At 37.2% G+C, this 18,043-nt stretch overlaps 2 protein-coding genes across 3 annotated transcripts; one reads left to right on the plus strand and one right to left on the minus strand.

Moving 5' to 3' along the window:
* The first annotated feature begins 43 nt into the window (after positions 1-43).
* ndrg1a (N-myc downstream regulated 1a) lies at positions 44-10,924 on the plus strand. 2 transcript variants are annotated; one of them, XM_058377648.1, is made up of 16 exons: positions 44-123; positions 3,327-3,395; positions 3,503-3,538; positions 6,363-6,468; positions 6,554-6,674; positions 7,366-7,428; positions 7,517-7,577; positions 7,894-7,980; positions 8,213-8,269; positions 8,362-8,465; positions 8,552-8,614; positions 8,700-8,751; positions 8,885-8,932; positions 9,365-9,400; positions 9,583-9,634; positions 10,058-10,924. In XM_058377648.1, the coding sequence occupies exons 2-16, from the start codon at positions 3,345-3,347 to the stop codon at positions 10,297-10,299; spliced, it is 1,179 nt and encodes a 392-aa protein (XP_058233631.1). In that variant the 5' UTR covers positions 44-123; positions 3,327-3,344; the 3' UTR covers positions 10,300-10,924. The 2 variants fall into 2 exon arrangements, with proteins under 2 accessions (XP_058233631.1, XP_058233632.1); XM_058377649.1 differs by lacking the exons at positions 44-123; positions 3,327-3,395; positions 3,503-3,538 and adding an exon at positions 5,733-5,889.
* Positions 10,925-11,286: 362 nt separating this feature from the next.
* Positions 11,287-17,036, minus strand: ccn4a (cellular communication network factor 4a). Its single transcript, XM_058377650.1, has 5 exons — positions 16,787-17,036; positions 15,041-15,323; positions 14,430-14,684; positions 13,880-14,073; positions 11,287-13,649 (listed from the first exon to the last, which is right to left on the minus strand). Exons 1-5 carry the CDS (start codon positions 16,832-16,834, stop codon positions 13,350-13,352), a joined length of 1,080 nt encoding a protein of 359 aa, XP_058233633.1. The 5' UTR covers positions 16,835-17,036; the 3' UTR covers positions 11,287-13,349.
* Between the last annotated feature and the right edge of the window lie 1,007 nt (positions 17,037-18,043).

Consider the following 18,043-nt stretch of genomic DNA (forward strand, 5'->3'; position numbering starts at 1 on the left):
CATACAAGCCTTTATAACACTCTGCATGAGACATCCTGTAGAAACTGCAAGAGAACACGACAGCAACTTTTACTCGAGTTTTGCATCACTTTCAGTCCCCTACTGGACATCTAGAAAGAACCGGTGAGTGATGACTTAACTATACTCTTACACTTAATGTGTTTTAGGCGCCTTTTCACTTTTCTATAATTATTATTGTTAGTTCGTGTTCATTATATATAACTTGTTGGACAACATCTAAAGCAAGTGTCCTATCAGTACTCGATGTTATGTTTGATTACGTTTTCTTCCCTTCCTTCCTTCCTACCTTACAAAAAACAAAGAAGCGTCGGCAAGGCGCCTTGTTTTGCGTCTTGTTGCGCGTGCCGTTGGTGTTGTTACTGTTTACACGTGCATTGTGGCGCGTGCGCGATTTTTTTGTTGTTGCTTGTAGTAGTTATTTTTAAGCAGACGCCCACCTTGATTTTTTTTTCTCTTTTCCGGTGTCATTTTTCCCTGCACATGTTAAACGTTCATTCTCGAATGCTCGAGTAAGTGCCCCCTACAGTCAGGCACAGTATTGTCAGTGATAATTCACTGCTTGCGTTTTGGACAGTAGGTAATGGAAGGTTATAAGTTCTAATCTCTTAACCATCTGCTGTACATTACCCTGTACACTAACCTTTTCTTTAGCACTCTGGAGGAACCATTTAAAGGCTTTATGTAGAACCTTATGTGGAAGAAAATGACCATCTTTAGAAAACTAGAACTGTTACCCACATAGATCATCTCGTGATATAGTCTGTAGACTTTACTTGGATCTGTTGTAATTGTACTATTGTAAGTTGTCTCTTGTTTACTTATTTGTAATTTATTTTTATTTTTTTTTGCAAAACGTTTAAGTGTCCAAGGCGGATCTGATAATGACATTAACCAAGTTAATTCTCTTCAAGATTCTCTTCAAGCATCGGTTGCCAAGTTATTGCAAAGCAGAGATCACTGGATCAGATGAGAAAATTATTTGGAGCTGATCTGAAAACTCTGTGCTTTATCCATCAAAAGTAACAGGACAATATTTGCCATAGTGCTAGTATTTTATATTGAATTATTGCATTGCTAGTTAATTGATAAAGTGAAGATTTAACTTATTCAAGGATCAATTTTGCACAGTGAGCAACCTGCACTGATATCCAGGTTTTTAATCATTTAGCCTACAGGGTATTTTACACACTGTGAAGTGTGTGACGTCAAAAATAAATGCTTGTTTTTGGATTTTATAATAACATTTTCCATTTTGAGCAATATGAGAATATTTTTTAGATTGGATAATATTTATGAGCTTGTTGCTGTTGTATTCTAAAGTTAATAGGTTTCATGAGTATAGAACATAGACATGCTGCACTGGTGTATAGTCTAGTATAGAGTTTCTGAAACCACACCCTACTCATTATACAGTGCATTAGATTTTTACTTTTTCATTCTAGGACAGTTCTGTAGGTTCATATCCTGATGATGGGGTTACTCATTATGAAGAAGCCAGATTAAAAATAGAACAGCGACTTTATGTTGTGAATCAGGCATCACGCATGTCTAGATCACAGAATTGCCTGTACAGATGTTAGACCTGAATCTTTATGGCCTCAGTTTTAATTCAGCTTAGTGTAAAGTTGATAGTAAAAAGTTGAAGTAAAATTATTTGTCTCATGTGAACACAAGCCTCTAAGAGAGTCCCTTTTTTATACAACAAAACAAACCAAAATGTGAAGTTGTTATTTGTGAGTAGAAATCTTAGACAAAGTACATTCACTATTTACATTTGTCTGTAATTATTGTAACTGTGAGAAAATTATAAATGTTCAGAAGCTTTTATTTGTTTAATAGAAAATGTTATTAAAATAAAGTCTCTCTTCCGGCGGATAAAGCAGTAGTAATGAAGCAAAATCTAGCAGCAACAAAAAGGAACTGATACCAGCAATAGACAGATTACTAATAGACCAAATAGGCAGAGATATTTCCTGGAGCTTGTATTTATTCACATTTTTCAAAATGAGAACTGCTTTCAATGCACACATTAAAAGAAAAATAAATATAATGCTGAGAAATGAATCATTTACCAAGCAAGAATACATGAAAATGTATTAAGTCATACGAGATGACCTATAAATTAGGCAAATAATCATTGATGTCACGGTTGAGCCTTTCCTGTATGTCAGTCCACACTGAGCAGGTGGCCCTGGATGTTTTTATGAAACAGGGAGGGTTAATGTCTTAACCGAGTACATGCCCTGTTCTCATGCAGCGCAGCATTTCGATCTCAGTGAGGCTTAACTTCTTTTTTTTTTTTTTTTGCACCCAGGTAAACAATTAACTAGGATAGACAAAAGTGCACATGGCTTGGAAACCCTTCTAGATGTCAAAATGCTAAATCATCTTAGAACTGACCTGTGTGCTTTAGGGTTTTACACTGAAATCAAGTGTCTGCTATAGAAGCAAGAAAGGTTTCATTATGACTTACATTATTCATTCAGTTCTTGAGCAGGAATGTGTGTGGGGGCTGATGGCGTACACCTCCACAGATGATAAAAAGCACAGGAAATCATGTACTCTGACCCACAGGATCACTCCTTGAAAAAGTGACCTTGCTTGAACTTTATATTAACAGGCAGTTGTAACACAAAGGCTTTTAACATCGCTTCAAAGCCAAGCTGTGGTTGTGTAAAAGGGGCGGAGTGCAGGGAGGGAGTAGTTGGAAGAGGCTGTGTCAGTGGCTTCCTCTGTGCAACGTCCAGGCCTTGCCATAGAGGAAGAGCCTGACTGGTGACCTTTAGAAACCTCTATGCCAGACAAAGAGCCTGTTCACACTCTCGTTCCATTTACATGCACAGCAACATTCCGGCTGCCATCCTCCATAAGTGCCAGCATCAATGTTGTCTAATTGCGTTATTTCCCCCTCTGCCCGAGTTAGACTGTTTTGAAAAGAAAAAACTCAGGATACAGAGGACCCATTCAGGATCCTGCAAAAAACCTTGTAAACAATAGAACCTATTTAGACATATATTTCAAAGCTAAATGCTATTTTTCTTTTGTATTGAATAAACTACAAACGGATATGCAATGGAATCTCGAACATGTTGATTCTGATGTCTTATAAATAGTAGATAGTCAAGAATAATGAAAGGAAATATGTACTAGATGTACTTCCTGCTCACAGTCACGATCTGAAAAAAGATCGAGATATAAAGTAAGCATAGTAACAGGGCTAGCTAGAGAAGTGTAACATCTGTCCATCTCATAAAATACGTACTTAATTTCATCTTATAAATGAAACACCCTTTTTCTTCTAATAGGTGTCTCCAAAACTGAAAATGGAGGAGATCCAGATTGAGACAAGTCATTTGCTTGACAAAGACCTCCAGGTATGGTTATGATTAATAGACACCTTTCTTTAAAAAAAAAAAAAAAAAAAAATCCATATTATTCACACCTGAGTTAACTTCTTTTGTTTTTGTTTCTTTTCCTCCAGGGATTAAGAGAAGCTGTTCAGAAGCTTGAGATCAAGGCAAGTCTTTTATAATTGCAGTTTTATATTCAGTGAGATAATATGCACCAAGACGGTTTTTTTTCAGGTCTTGATAAAAAATTTCCTTGGAATCCTATTTCACTTTATTGCAATTTGTCCTTTCATAGTAAACTTTACAGAAACGCTGATGTAGATTTAGATCTCTAATGAGCGAGTGGGACTATAAATCAATACAGTGTGGGATTATAAATCATAGCCTTCTACAATTGAATAGTATAAAGTCAGAGTCTGTTGAATAGGTTTCCTGGGATAAACACCAGACAGCCTTTATGATTACAGAAGCAGTTTTCAGATAAACAACAATTTAGGTTGCTTTTCACAGTAAAGGCTGTTGCCATCTGGTGGTGCAAAATGTTCAGTTTGCTTAAGGTAAAGTTGTGTTGCAGTCTTTAGAAAGAAATAACAGACTATCATTTTAGGCATAGTACAAAAGTGTATATATAGATAGAGATAGACAGATGGATACTTTATTGATCCCGAAGGAAATGCCAGCTATCCAGCAGCAATAGAGACAGTAACACAAAGACAGGTGGTAGATTGCACACTGTATATCTTACATATAGTCAGTATACACAGGGTAATGTGATAACCAAAAAAAACCCTACAAGATATATAAGAAGCATATAAATAAAATAAGAGTAATAGGAGAAATGAGGTTAATTGCAGTACAGCCCTTGATGTGCAAATATATATGTAACAAAGTATATATACAGGCAACTGTCAGAAATAGTAAATGGTTTATTGTTAACCAATCATTAAATAAGGTTAAATTAACTTATATGATTATAATATTTTAATGAACTCACTATATATGGCCTGTTTTCCTTTCAAATTGTCACAGTGAATAAGGAGACCCACATTCATATGAAATGTCTTTTGGATGAGAGCTTGTTATTATAAGATAAGATCAGTCATTAGGTATTTCTGATTAACACTGATTATAAATTAGGAAAACATGGTTCGACTGATTCTTATGGAGCATCAGATGATCTCATGCAGCATCATGCCAGTCTCTTGCAGAGTAGCCTTGGACTTGTGATGTGAGAGAATGCAACAGCTTGCCCTCCCATGCTGACCCCTACAGATTAGAGTGATCAGATTCCAGGTCATGTGTTTATTATGTAGCCTGCAGTGACGTGGGAGGCAGAAGGATGCAACGGCCATCTGCCCAGAACTGGTTTAGGGCTGCTGGCAGTTTTCACATGTAGGGCTCGTATTCTTTAAGGGGATTAGCAGTGATGGGCAGACAACATGTGTTTGTCTTCAGTCAGCAGCAACAAAGGAGCACAGGATGTTTATCTCTTGGCCTTGTGTCAACTCTTATATTCCCACAAATATGTTGTGCATTGGGTCAGGTGTGACCAATCTAAGATTTAAACCAATCTGTGGTATATGTGGTGCAGGGACAATGTGTCATGTCATTTATTTATTTGGCTTTTTTTTTTTAAATGTACACCTACGATGCATTCCACAAAAAATTATTTTAGTTATTTCAGAGCTATTCATATTTTTACTGGGGTATCGTAATCTTAGCATTAAATACACTTTGGCTTTGTTCTAGTATTTGAGGGAATAGAGGCTAGTTTGTGCTCTGTGAGCTTAGTGATATTTAGCCAGAACCACTCCTACAAACCACTATTTTTTTTATTTTTTGAAATAATGTCTACACCAAGAAAATGCAGGAAAGGTTTAGAGCAAACTGCCCATGTCTTGTACTGAGCAAATGTAAAAAAAGTGAACTTCTCATTTCCACTTCCCATTTTAGCCATTTTTACATAATAAATTGTTGCTGAAAATGTTCAGTTAGCCTTAGTATAATAAAAAAATTAACAGTATGATTGAGGTCTTGTTATTCATAGCAACCTGTTTAAAGCATTTTATTTATTAAGTAACGCATATTCAAAGCATGCATATTTGACCTAAAGACATGCTTGTTATACTGTATTCAGTTTCCTTGAAAGATGAAGTCAACTCTACAGTAAATAGGCCTTGAAGTTTCCAATGGCCGAATATTCAAGTTGTCTGATACGGTCTGATCCAATTTACAGATCTCTTCAACTGGAATTATCTTGTTTTGGTCATGGTGCAAAGCATGCTGGGAGTGAGGGGCTTATGAAGAGGAGTGGCAGCAGGGGTATAAAGCCTTGAGCGCAGATGCAAAAGCTTACATAGAGCTTACATTCAATTGGATCTTTATCTTAATCAATTGGAAATTTACCTATTTATTGAACTTAATTAGTTGCTCTTGGTCTTGCTACTACCAACAAAACGCTGTAGAGATGGTTCTTGACGATTCGGAATCAGAGCCAGTGTTTGAGATCGAGGTTTTTGTAAGTACGTGGTGCTCAAGCTGTTGCATGAGGATTATTTATTTCCTGTTTGGAAATGTGGTCACAGACAACATGTTTGATGATAAATATTTGGATTTGTTGCAGCATTGATGCAGATTCTGTTTACATTTGTATTGTACTTGATGTAGGATAGAGAGTGGTTAAAATTAGTACTGTGGTTAAATATCTAAATGGATGCAGTCAGTGTTTAATGACCTGTGACTTAATGGGGTAAGGCTGTCCATTAGTGATGTTTGCTTTGTGTGACATGCCAAACTACAGATTTACTGTAATGTTGAACATGTTTAGTATATTTCACTTCCATTGCAGAAAAATGCAATCATGTACACAGTGCTTTTTACAGTTTTTTGTATAGTCATTCTATTGAATTCTTTGCAGAGAATACAAAAAGTTTCCAGTATGGCCAAATGCATTGTAAAGATATAATTACATTATGCTTCTTGTCTCTACAGGAGCATGATGTTGAGACGCCATATGGCAGAATCCATTGTACCATGAAGGGAGTCCCCAAAGGAGACAGACCTGTCATTCTCACCTTACATGACATTGGATTGAACCGTAAGTCTCATTTTGCATTTTGTCAATAATATTTGTGCCACCAAAACACACCAAAATGTTATTTTTTGTTATTTTCTGTCAAAAGACAAGACATGCTTCGACACCCTGTTCCAACATGAGGACATGGCGGAGATCATGCAGCACTTTGCCGTGTGCCACGTGGATGCACCAGGGCAGCAAGAGGGTGCTAATACTTTTTCGACCGGGTAAGCTGGAAATGAAACTAGGTTAAGCAACACACAGCCTTTGACCTTTTATTCTTTGAGCACTGAAAGTTTTGTGTTCGGGCTCAGTGGCCTCTATTAATGATTAGCCTTATGTTTGACCTATATTGCTTTAAATCTGTCCTAAAACAGAATATGTTATCATGCTGTAAATGAATAAACAGATACATAATTATATAGTTCAGAGTGCAAATGTTTGTTTACTTCAGGGTTCAAATGTTTGTTTACTCCAGAAAACGTACCTCTATTGCTTGACTGATTTCTAAAAATATATATATATATATATATATATATATATACATAATCATTTCAAATTAAAGGGTATATTATTTATATTTATATTTATTATTTATTATTTATTATTTATATATATATATATATATATATATATATATATATATATATATATATATATATATATATATATATATCCCCTTTAATTTGAAATGATTATGTATCCTGCAACATGACAGGTATCCAGAATAATCACACAAAATCAACAGGACAATATTTTGAAAAAAGGTTTTCTCCAGACCTGATCTGAAGAAGGTGATATATGACATGAGATCTGTAACATGAGAGATATATCAGCAGGAGTTTTGTTCTGTGGGTATAAAAACATTAGTACTTGACTTTGTTATTGATGCAACTTTTCATCTTTGATGTACTTTAGATATGAGTACCCTTCTATGGACCAGCTCTCTGAGACACTTCCTGTGGTCCTGAAACATTTTGGGTAATATCGCATTCTGTTTATTGCATTATATTTTTTAAAAACTAAGGATTCTTCGATGTAACTTGCTTATATTTTTGTGGCTGTATAGTCTGAAGAGTGTGATCGGGATGGCGGTTGGAGCCGGAGCCTACATTCTTGCAAAATTTGCTGTGAGTTACCCCTTTAATAATGATCTGATACTTTTTTGAAAGTTTAATCAAACCTGGATTAAAAGCAGAACAAGCTTGTTTAGTGTTCCTGTTATCGTTCTTTCTTTATTATTTTTGCTTTGTTTAGCCGCTAAGGAATGTTCCAAACTTGTTAATCGCAAGCGGTGCTCGCTGTAGGGAGTCCTGATCTGATTCTTTTGAACCTCTTATCGCAGATTTTAACACTCAACTTGTTGTCCTACATGCGTCCAGTTTTTAAATGTATTCCATACATATTTACATTTTAGATTAAAATGAATTTCTGTTTTATTTTCAGCTGGACTACCCTAAAATGGTGGAAGGTATTGTTTTGATCAACATCAATCCATGTGCTGAGGGCTGGATGGACTGGGCTGCACAAAAGGTGATATTTTTTTCCAGTTAACATTGATGTGTTAATGACATATATATATATTTTAATCTTGTTGATCTTAAAGCAGGTTATTCAGTAACTACTCTGAATTATTCAGAATAATTACAGTGAAACTACCAGGGAAAACTGGCCACACTCCTAGAACATCGGTTTATATGGTTAAACAGTTATGTTCCTTAGGGCTGTAACCTGAGTAACCTTTTATAATTCAACTGTTTTACAGATCAGTGGATGGACTCATGCCATGCCCGACATGATCATCAGCCACCTGTTTGGAAAGGTGAATATGAACCCAGTTTGTTAGCGGCTCATTTTTGTCTTTTTTACTTTTTGGGTTTTTAATGTACCTTTTCTTTCCCATTTTGGATTTAGGAGGAAATTCAGCACAACCACGACCTGATTGGTACATACCGCCACCACATCCTGAATGACATGAATCAGTACAACCTGCATCTCTTTGTCAAGGCATACAACAGGTGAATAGAGACTCAAACAGTTACCCTGAAGACTTGATTAGATTTGGTTATTAAAAATGAATGACATTCGTGTTTCTGTTATGTAGCCGAAGAGACCTGGAAATTGAGAGGCCTGTTCCTGGAGGAAACATTAATGTCAGAACCATTAAGTAAGTGCAGAGCATTGGCTGGATTTGGTCTTAGTCAATGTTTACTAATTTATATCTTAATTAACTGGTGGTGATCTGCTTTCAGGTGCCCCTCTCTCCTTGTAGTTGGAGACAGCTCTCCTGCAGTGGATGCTGTGGTAAGTTCATATCAGTAGTCACCAGATTAAATAGTAACATTAATGAAGTTTGTGAAGCCTTTACAGTTTTGTTTTTCTAGGGTACATATTTGTAGCGTAAAGCATTTCTGTGATTGATTGTACTTCTTCACAGGTGGAGTGCAACACCAAGCTGGACCCGACCAAGACCACACTGCTCAAGGTGAGTGAGTGTTCTCACGTTCTCTGGCTCTTTAATCCAGCTGCCTATTCATAGCCTGTATGGAAAAGTTAGGAGCTGATAAGATTCCGATAGCTCAGCACCTGGTGACTGATTTACCTAGTGTGCATCAAGACAGATTTTCATGGTTCGACCAAGGGCAGAATTCTTCTCCAGTTGACCTAGTTTCCTTGGACTGACCTATGTTGCCATGGGGAAAGCAGGTTTATAATGGCTCAACTGACTCATTTGCTGCTGATAAGTGTTGTGAATAGTCTAGTTAATGAAACACTTGGTTAAGAAATTCATGCTGATAGCAGTGTTGTTTCCAGGTCTGTGAAAGCTTGAAGCAGTAAACGATCAGTGAGCCATGCAGTTTGGCTGAAAGTTGCCATTTTAAATGTGTTTGTCCTTTTTTCCCTACTTTTTTCACAGATGGCTGACTGCGGAGGCTTGCCTCAGGTTGACCAGGTGTGTTGACTGTTTTGATTGCTAGTTTCATTGGCAGGTTTTGCAGGATAGAGATAATCATTATGAACATCTGGCTTAAGTGTCATGAATGACAATTCTAGTGCCATCACATGACCTGTCTTCTGCTTGTGAAAATACTTTCTACATACAGTCACTGAAAGTCTTTCTCATTTTATTCACAGCCTGGAAAGCTGACTGAAGCCTTTAAATACTTTATACAGGGAATGGGCTACAGTAAGTATTTAATCATCAATTACACTGCCAATATTAGTTTTATACTTGATATTTGTTTTTACACCTACTTCACCTTCTGAGTTTCTGCCCCCTAGTGGTAGTGCTCTAAGTGACATCTAACTAAATATCCAAATATTAAAAGTTTAACCTCCTAAACGCAACATGCACATGCAATATGTCCTCTCCTCACTAGTTTCACATCACCAATAATGTTTCGATTGTTTCTATTGTACCTTTAAGTTATAAAGACACACAATGATTTATGAGTGTAGCACTGTTGTGTACATGTTACAACCGCGTTCTCTGGTCTCTAGGGCTCTGGATCCACTGTGACCCTGAGTTTAAGAGGCAAATGCCTTATAAGGTCATCAAGCTTAAACGTCAGACAAGTTCTGAGGGTTTTTTCTGTCTTTTCTCTCTCAGTGCCATCGGCCAGTATGACTCGTCTGGTCCGCTCTCGCACTGCCTCCGGCTCCAGCGTCACCTCCTTTGATGGTAACCGCAGCCGTTCCCACACCAACGAGGGCAGCCGCAGTCGCTCACACACCAACGAAGGAAGAGGCCGCTCCCACACCGCCGACGCCCAACGTGCACGCTCCCACACTGACTCTGCGGACAACTCCGTGGACCAGTCCACGCTCAAATCTACTGAGGTGTCATGCTAAAGCAGCTCCACCCTTCCCTAAACCCTACCATGCACTTCCTTTAACACACCTCCTTTCCCTTATCTCTGCGCGTGTGTGTTGTGTTCTCACAAAAATGCCCAGGAGTGCAGGCCACCAGCTTTGGGCACACACTCATCCCAGAATACTACTGAATTAGTCAGAGTGTATTGTTTGAGGGATCCTCTGGGAAATTATGTCAAGATGAAGTAAAAATATTTGAAAGGGAAACAGCTCTAATCTGTTCATTCGTCCCCTTTTGTGGGGGTTGATTTATTCTTTATGCAGGAAACACAGCACAGAAACACTGTAAGCAAGAGAATGAGAAGGTTTGGAAAGCGTACAAGTTTGTATGTACTTGTACTTTGTACGTATTTGTACTCATGCATTATCAATTTACTTTCTTTGCATTCTCATTTATTTGATTGTAGTATCACTTATCTCACAAATGCCTGTAAATGGCAGAGGTTTTTTAACCGTAATGTATTTGCTTAGTAGTTTTTAATACTGGATAAATTTTCTGTATATTTTGAATGTGATTGATGAAAGGATATGGGTGGTGGACTTTCTAAGGGTTGGCATTTTTCTATGCTAGCTACCTTAAAAATAAATGATGTGTGTACACAGATTATTTTCCTTTTCATTTATCTCTGTGTTTATTCCCCATGTTTTTGGGGGCTATATTTGTAACCTAGTTGTTGTTCTTTAACATGATTTTTTTTTTCTACTAGTGATCAGTTCTTCAAGTGATCTGAAGCATTTTAAAAAATAAACAAAATAACATAATTACTGTAAATATACAAATCAATGATTCCTTTGGGTTTTGGACCTAATCGTGATTTTTATGGAGTTAAAGAAACACAGAAGAACATGTGCCATTGAAATGCATTGTTTCTATTCTGTTGTGGTTTAGAAGGATGGAGAGAGGAATCCAATAACAGGCTTTTTAGGTAACATAACCTTTGTAAAGACGCACAGCAACACAATGCAGACAATACTGTAAATTTTAATGGGATAAGAATTGTATTTATTAAAAAAAAGAAAAGGAAAAAAACATCTGCCTTTTTTGTATGAATAAAGCTATTTATCTATAACCACTTACACACCACATTAAACTTACTCATGATGATAGAAGACATTAACACTAACTATATAAACTGGAGGTTCCAGTGGTTCCTACCACCAAAGTGATACTTTTAATACACCAGATTGTTATTTTCTGTATTTTGTCTCAATCAGCTGAGTAAATTCAAATAGATCATGATAATGTTTTAGAAGCACTCTTTACTAAGTGTGGTCTGAGTTCAGTCCAGTGTCCACTGCACTGCCCCCTATATAGTGCACTATATAAAACAGACTATATAGAAGTGTGTAAGCAATTTCATACAGTGTCCATCTTTTGATTTGAGCTCCTATAGACTATAAATCCTATAGTCTTAAAACTGAATTGAAGATGTCCATATAAGCCATAATATAAAGAAATGTAAAAGGTTCTGCTTGGAGGAATGGACCAAGATCCTTCTCTACAGCTATTTCTACCTTGTTAAATATTACAGGATATTACAATATATAGACACAAATAAAGAAGACACAATATAATAAAGTGCTGTTATTGTCTCCAGAGTATGCATCAACATATTGTAGGAGTGCCAATAATTCTGAAACAAAACCTTTTTCTTTTCTTGCTTTTTTAAAAGACATATTTTAAAGATTTTGTTAAATGAAGCTATACAAATGACACTATATCGAAGCATCTAAGCTCTGCATCTAATATCAGTCACAGAAGGTTATTTATTTATTTATTTATTTATTTATTTATTTTTAAACATCAGACCAAGTTGCATGCTATAATTCATAAGTTAAAGCCTGAGCACCATCTCTAGAATGTATCATATTTTGTTGCTTTTTTAAAAAATAGAAAATTGTAGTAGATACATCAAAATCATATAAGTTTGCACCATGTATCATGCAAATGCAGGTTCCTTTAACTCTAAAGGGAAACAAGATATGTCAGAATAGAAAAATATGGCAGTAAAAGTAATATTGACGTCAGAAATCATGTCCAAATATATTGCATTCATACTATAGAGCACCAAATTCTTCCAGTAGCAAAATAGTCAAAGACCTTGTGAGAGAAACAATCTGTGTATATCAGAAGATAAGGCTTAAAGCAGGAGTATTGCATGAGTTTATCATGCAACTTTATTTAATGCGCTTCAATTAACGAATCAGCTCATTAATTAAGTATTAAGGCCATTTTTGTGTCCGGGTTGTAGTCCAAGCAGACGTGCTGGAGTCTACACAATTTCAAGCTGTTTATCATAAATCTCTGTAAAGCCATGGCAGCTCTTTGTTCAACACTGCTGGCTTTAAGAAATACATTTTTCCTCAAAACAACAGGCTTATGGTGGAACGGGGGATCGGAAAAAATGATGGAGATACTGCAAATTTATTCAGCACACCTGGGAATAGTTATTAACAATCTCTGTCTGCCTTTCTGTCTCTCTCTCTCTCTCTCTCTTTCATGAGTGAGGCTCATGAGTGTGCAACATGTGATTAAAAAAATAAATGACTTCTGCCCCAAATAAACACTCCACTCAGCAGCCATCTCAACCTGAGTCAGCTGCGTTCCTGAGTTGCGTCCATTTCCATTAGCTACACAAGTATTGTCTGCTTTTTTTGTTTAATTAACCTTTGTATCATATTAATACAATAAGGTACTTTAAAACATGCTTATGCAAGGGAGATTCTTTCTGGTGGTGTTGTGGTCATTATAAAATGGCTATTGCCTAAAAATCAAGATCTAAAGAAGAGACTTAGTCTTATCTTATCGATTTTTTGCCAGTCATTACAAAGCATTAAATGATATAGATTTAACCACAGCAACATTATTGTAACCAGATTTTTTAGACCAAGCAATACAGTTGAATTCAGGAATTAAGTGTGATGTCTACGGCCTAAACTTTACTGCATTATCGAATAGAACACATTTCTATTGAGTTGATCCTTCTGATTGTTTTGACTCCAAAATGTTGACTGCTGTCTCCAGTTCCTCAGTTCATAATCTCTCGATTCTCGTAGTACTGCTCTAAATCTGCGAAGATGTCATTGGGGTTTTTGCAGCTGAGGTTGCAGAAGCAGGCATTAATCCACAGCATCTGCCAAGTAACCGTGGCTCCATGAGGGCACTGAAACTCCACTTGCACTGTTTTGGATTTATAAGGGATGCAGCAGCGCTCATCTGTGCAGACGCCACAGTACTTAGGCCGGTAGAGCTGCTTGCTTGTGCAGCCTGAGATGGTGAAGTTGGTCGGTTGATCTTCTCTGTAGATGTTTAAGCACTTTTTTCCAGGCTTTAGGAGCAAATAAAAGAATATTATTGTGAATATCTCTGGATTAAAACATAACCAACTAATGTTGCAGCAGATAAGGACTTATTATTATTAATGGTCTATTATGAATTATTCAGGGAAACTGAAGAGTCAGTGTTTGTAGTTACAAAGTGTTGAAAGGAATGTATGTCAGTACCCGCTGATGGATCAGTGGTGTTTAATGGATTACAGTAACCAGACAAAATTCCTACCTTAATGTGCTTAGTGATGTCTACCTCACAGGGCCGGATGTTGCAGAGGCGTCTCTCTTTGACCATCTGACACTGCTTGTTGGCGTTAGTGAGGCGTAAAGATACTCCACGGCCACAGGTCTTGGAACATGGGCTCCATGATGTAGTCTGTGTCACACAGTTCTCCTGCCATGTGTCTTTTCCACTGGAAAGAGCTGTCAAAAGACATATAACTCATATCCTGGTGCAAATACAGAAAATTGCCATCCATGTGAAGTAGCCAAAGCTGATTTTTCTGTTTACTGCTTTCACTACGTGTAGTCTGGCCCTGATCCAGTGCAAAAATCATTTTAGCTTTCAGTAGGGTTGACATTATTCAGCAATTCTTTCCAACAATCTTTTCATTTGTGGTGCTTTCAGATAATGTGTCTCCAGAATATGCATCATGCTAAAAAAGATCTTTTTAAAAATGTACTATTTTCCAATTAAACCTTTTCTAGAAAATAGAATTCGCAGTCTTCAGTAAATATTTACTGTTTTGTTGTTTGGATCAGTCAGTTTTAGTTCACACCTGCCATGGCATGCCGTGGTGCTGCTTTGCGCCCTCTCCTGGGCTCCTCACATATCCACTGCTCACAGCAGCGGCCGGGGATCTTCACCCGCCGTGGGGTTGGGCACCACACCCTTGGAGGCTGAGACTCATTACACAGCGGTACACAGCCGATGGCCCCGTTCACACACAGACACTGGTATTTACAGTTGGGCTGAAAACTCTGCCCATTGCGATAGATTACACCATTGTGCTCACAGCCAGTGCCTTGCAGATCTGTACATCGTCAGAGATCACAATTTACGAGTTACTGATAAGATGTAAAGGGAATGTAAAAGGATTATTATGTATAAGATAAGTAGGGATTTATTGTTAAAGATAATGGTCTTGTTTTGAGTGACAGAAAGATTTAGTTGAAAGAGATTTGAGCTAAAAGATAATTAAGAAGATTTTTTTTTAAATACAAGAAGGTAGTGAATAAACCACAGAATTACTGCTCTGGTGTCCATCTGAGTCTGCATTCCACCTTAATTAACCCTCTTAATCGCAATCTAATCTCTGGGAAGAATCTAGTGTTAATGTGCTTAATGAAAGCTGAGCACAAGGACATGTGTAGTGCAGGTGACACTTACATGCACACACTCCTTTTTCGTACCTAGGCTTGTCTGAGCTGTAGTCACAGTAGAGGCCGCGATGGTGGTCGCAGTTGTCTGCCTCGTTGCACTCCTCACCCACTTGCTTGGCACAGGCTCTACAGCAGTCACAGCCATCCATTATCAGGCTGACACCAGGCGGGCAGCTTGGGGGAGTCAGAGGGCAGGTACAGGGCCACGTACAATACTGAGTCCGGTTATAGGGCTCAGGGGTAGTAGACTCAGGTATGAATGGTGAAGTGGAGGAATTCAGGGAGACGGCCTGGAGGAAGTGGAGAGGAATTAAGAGATTCTTTTGAGACAGTAAAATTAAAATTTTCCCACATTTCCACACCTTAGACATGTTGGTGCACAGTTCCAGTGTCAGCAGTTTGATCTGACTTTGTGGAGTTTTGCATGATATAATAGGAATTAATTCTCTTAATGGCTGTAAAGGGTTTTTGCACACAAGGTTTTTTTTTACACACACATGCTTAAGGTACAGAGAAACACACAAAAAAAAAACAGTGAAGGGCAAAACTACACTTCTATAAATGATTCATTTGTGTAGATGCAAAAATCTGAAATTATGAAAGCAATCTTAATCAAAGCTGCACTTCTTGACTGAATGTTAAAAAAATATAATATTCTAAAAAATTAACTTCATTCAATATCTTCACCAATATTATAAAGTTACCTGTTAGGGGAACACAGTACACAGTAGTATGAAAGCACTATGGTAATTATCCAGTACTTTTGTCTAGTATTGGCCTGTAGTAGTCTTTCTGATTTTAGCACATAGCAAATTTCAACTAAACCACTAAACTTTCACCATTAAGTTAAGGCCAAGAGGAGAATAGTTCATAGTCATTAATAATCCTGCTGATATTTCACAGCGAATAAATGACTGTAAATGCACTGAGAATAACAGTCTAGCAGTGTCAATTTTCAGAGCAGCCAGATTTTACATCATTGAATGTTTCCAACCTATTTTAAAATACTTATGCTTCGAGTGTAGCCACAATTTTCCACCACAAAGTTCTCAAAATACCATGTAAATAGCATCAACTGACAGCACTGATGACCTTGCAGAATAATTTCCACTCGGTGGCAGTATAATCACTTACATTTGGCTTTTAGACTCTGTCACTGCATTCCTCAGATACATTAAACATGATGTAACTTAACTTCTTTTCTCAGTGATGTTAAATGGACTTTTCTGCATGCACTCGGATTGCAATTTCTCCTTAAATGTGAAGTTTCTATGTCTTTGAGCAGGCAAACATGAGCTGATTAGAGGGTTTATGGTCTCATCCATTACATAACGCCACGTTAATAGAAATATGTGACATTTACAATAGACTACACAGTTTACTTTACAGCATGACAACGTTCCGTTGTCATTTGTGTCTGACTAGACACTAGGCTTGTGTGTTGAACAATTCTAAAGAATTCTACACTTAAAATGCTCTCAAGGTAGATAATAAAATAAAGTTGATAAACTGAATAAATAAAGCTGAAATGACTGCATTTCTATTAAATTGAACTGTGCAAAACTGAATTGTGCAATAATTTCATCCGAAATAAAACATTATTATTATTATTATTATTATTATTATTATTATTATTATTATTATTAGACTTTCATATGAGTAGGATTTGAATAAAGCTGAAAAAACTTTTTTTTAATAAATAAAAACAACACCAACTACTACTACTGCTATAATATGGACAGTAATTTCTCACCTGATGTAATCGGGCGACAAGCAGGACCCAAGTCAGGAGCCAGCTCATTACTGAACACAAGTGGTAAATACATTGAATCCAAAATTAGATGTTGATTTTAAAACAGAGTGTCCAGGCGCAAGTCCCCTTCGTCAGTAAGGCTGCCGGTGAAGCCTGACCTACAGACACTCGTGCGTTTAGTTTTGAACACCTCCGTGACGTCAGAGCTGGGAACAAGCCCCGAGTTTCCTCCTCTTCCCTTTCTCTTTTCCATTCTTCGCTCAGCGCGCGGGACGCACATGGACGCGCAGGTTGTCGGGCATGCGCGCAAATCACGCGCAATACACGAACACCACAGTGAACATTCAGTACTCAGCATTGCTTCTGTCCAAACAAAACGACTTTTTCTTTTTCTTTTTTTACAGAACAATAAAAGAGATTTTAATGTTGTAGTGGAAACCAGTACAACATTGAGATCCTTTTTTTTTGTTTGTTGCTGGGTTTATATGGTTAGGACGTTGTAGGAAAATTGAATAATTGGCCACGGACCTGAAAGGGAACAGGCATGTTGAGTCAAAAATCATTTTCTGGAATTTTCCACTGTGTCTGTGGAGACAGACATATAACGCAGCAGTGCTACTATATCTGTCTATGTGCAATGTATTCAAATTTAAGCAAGGCCACAAAATGTATATATACCATACCACTTCCTTGAAAAAAGCTAAAAACAGGAGGAAGAAATGGCAGCATTGGCTGTGAATTCAGTATATTAGTGGTTTTAACCCCTGATGCATCCTGTTCGCAAAGTTATTATATGTGTTTGAACCTGACCATAATTTTAAGTTTTATACAATAGTTAAGGGCTAATATAACAACACTGGTACATCCCACTGTGTGTATCACTGTTGGTATCTTCCAATCAATGACCCAGCAGACTTATTATTAGTTTACTTTTTATGAAAGAGTAAAACAAGATCACACTTTTTATAAAAACAAGATTTTCTAACTTTCTTGGTGTTGTACTAAATAACAGCCTGATTGTGATCACAGCCTGATATTCATAGAAGCAGCACTCCAGCTTGCGTGATATTGCTTAAGTTTCCTGAAACATGAACAAACTATGCACTGATTCGTGAATCTTGCAGTTCTGCATAGCCCTGTTAATAAAGATTCAAGATTCAGGAAGCTTTATTGTTATTTCAACCAGATATAGCTGACGCAGTACATAGTGAAATGAGACAACGTTTCTCCAGGACCCTGGTGCTACAGAAACATACA

The sequence above is a fragment of the Hemibagrus wyckioides genome, linkage group LG24, assembly GCF_019097595.1.
Source record: "Hemibagrus wyckioides isolate EC202008001 linkage group LG24, SWU_Hwy_1.0, whole genome shotgun sequence".
Lineage (NCBI taxonomy): Eukaryota > Metazoa > Chordata > Actinopteri > Siluriformes > Bagridae > Hemibagrus > Hemibagrus wyckioides.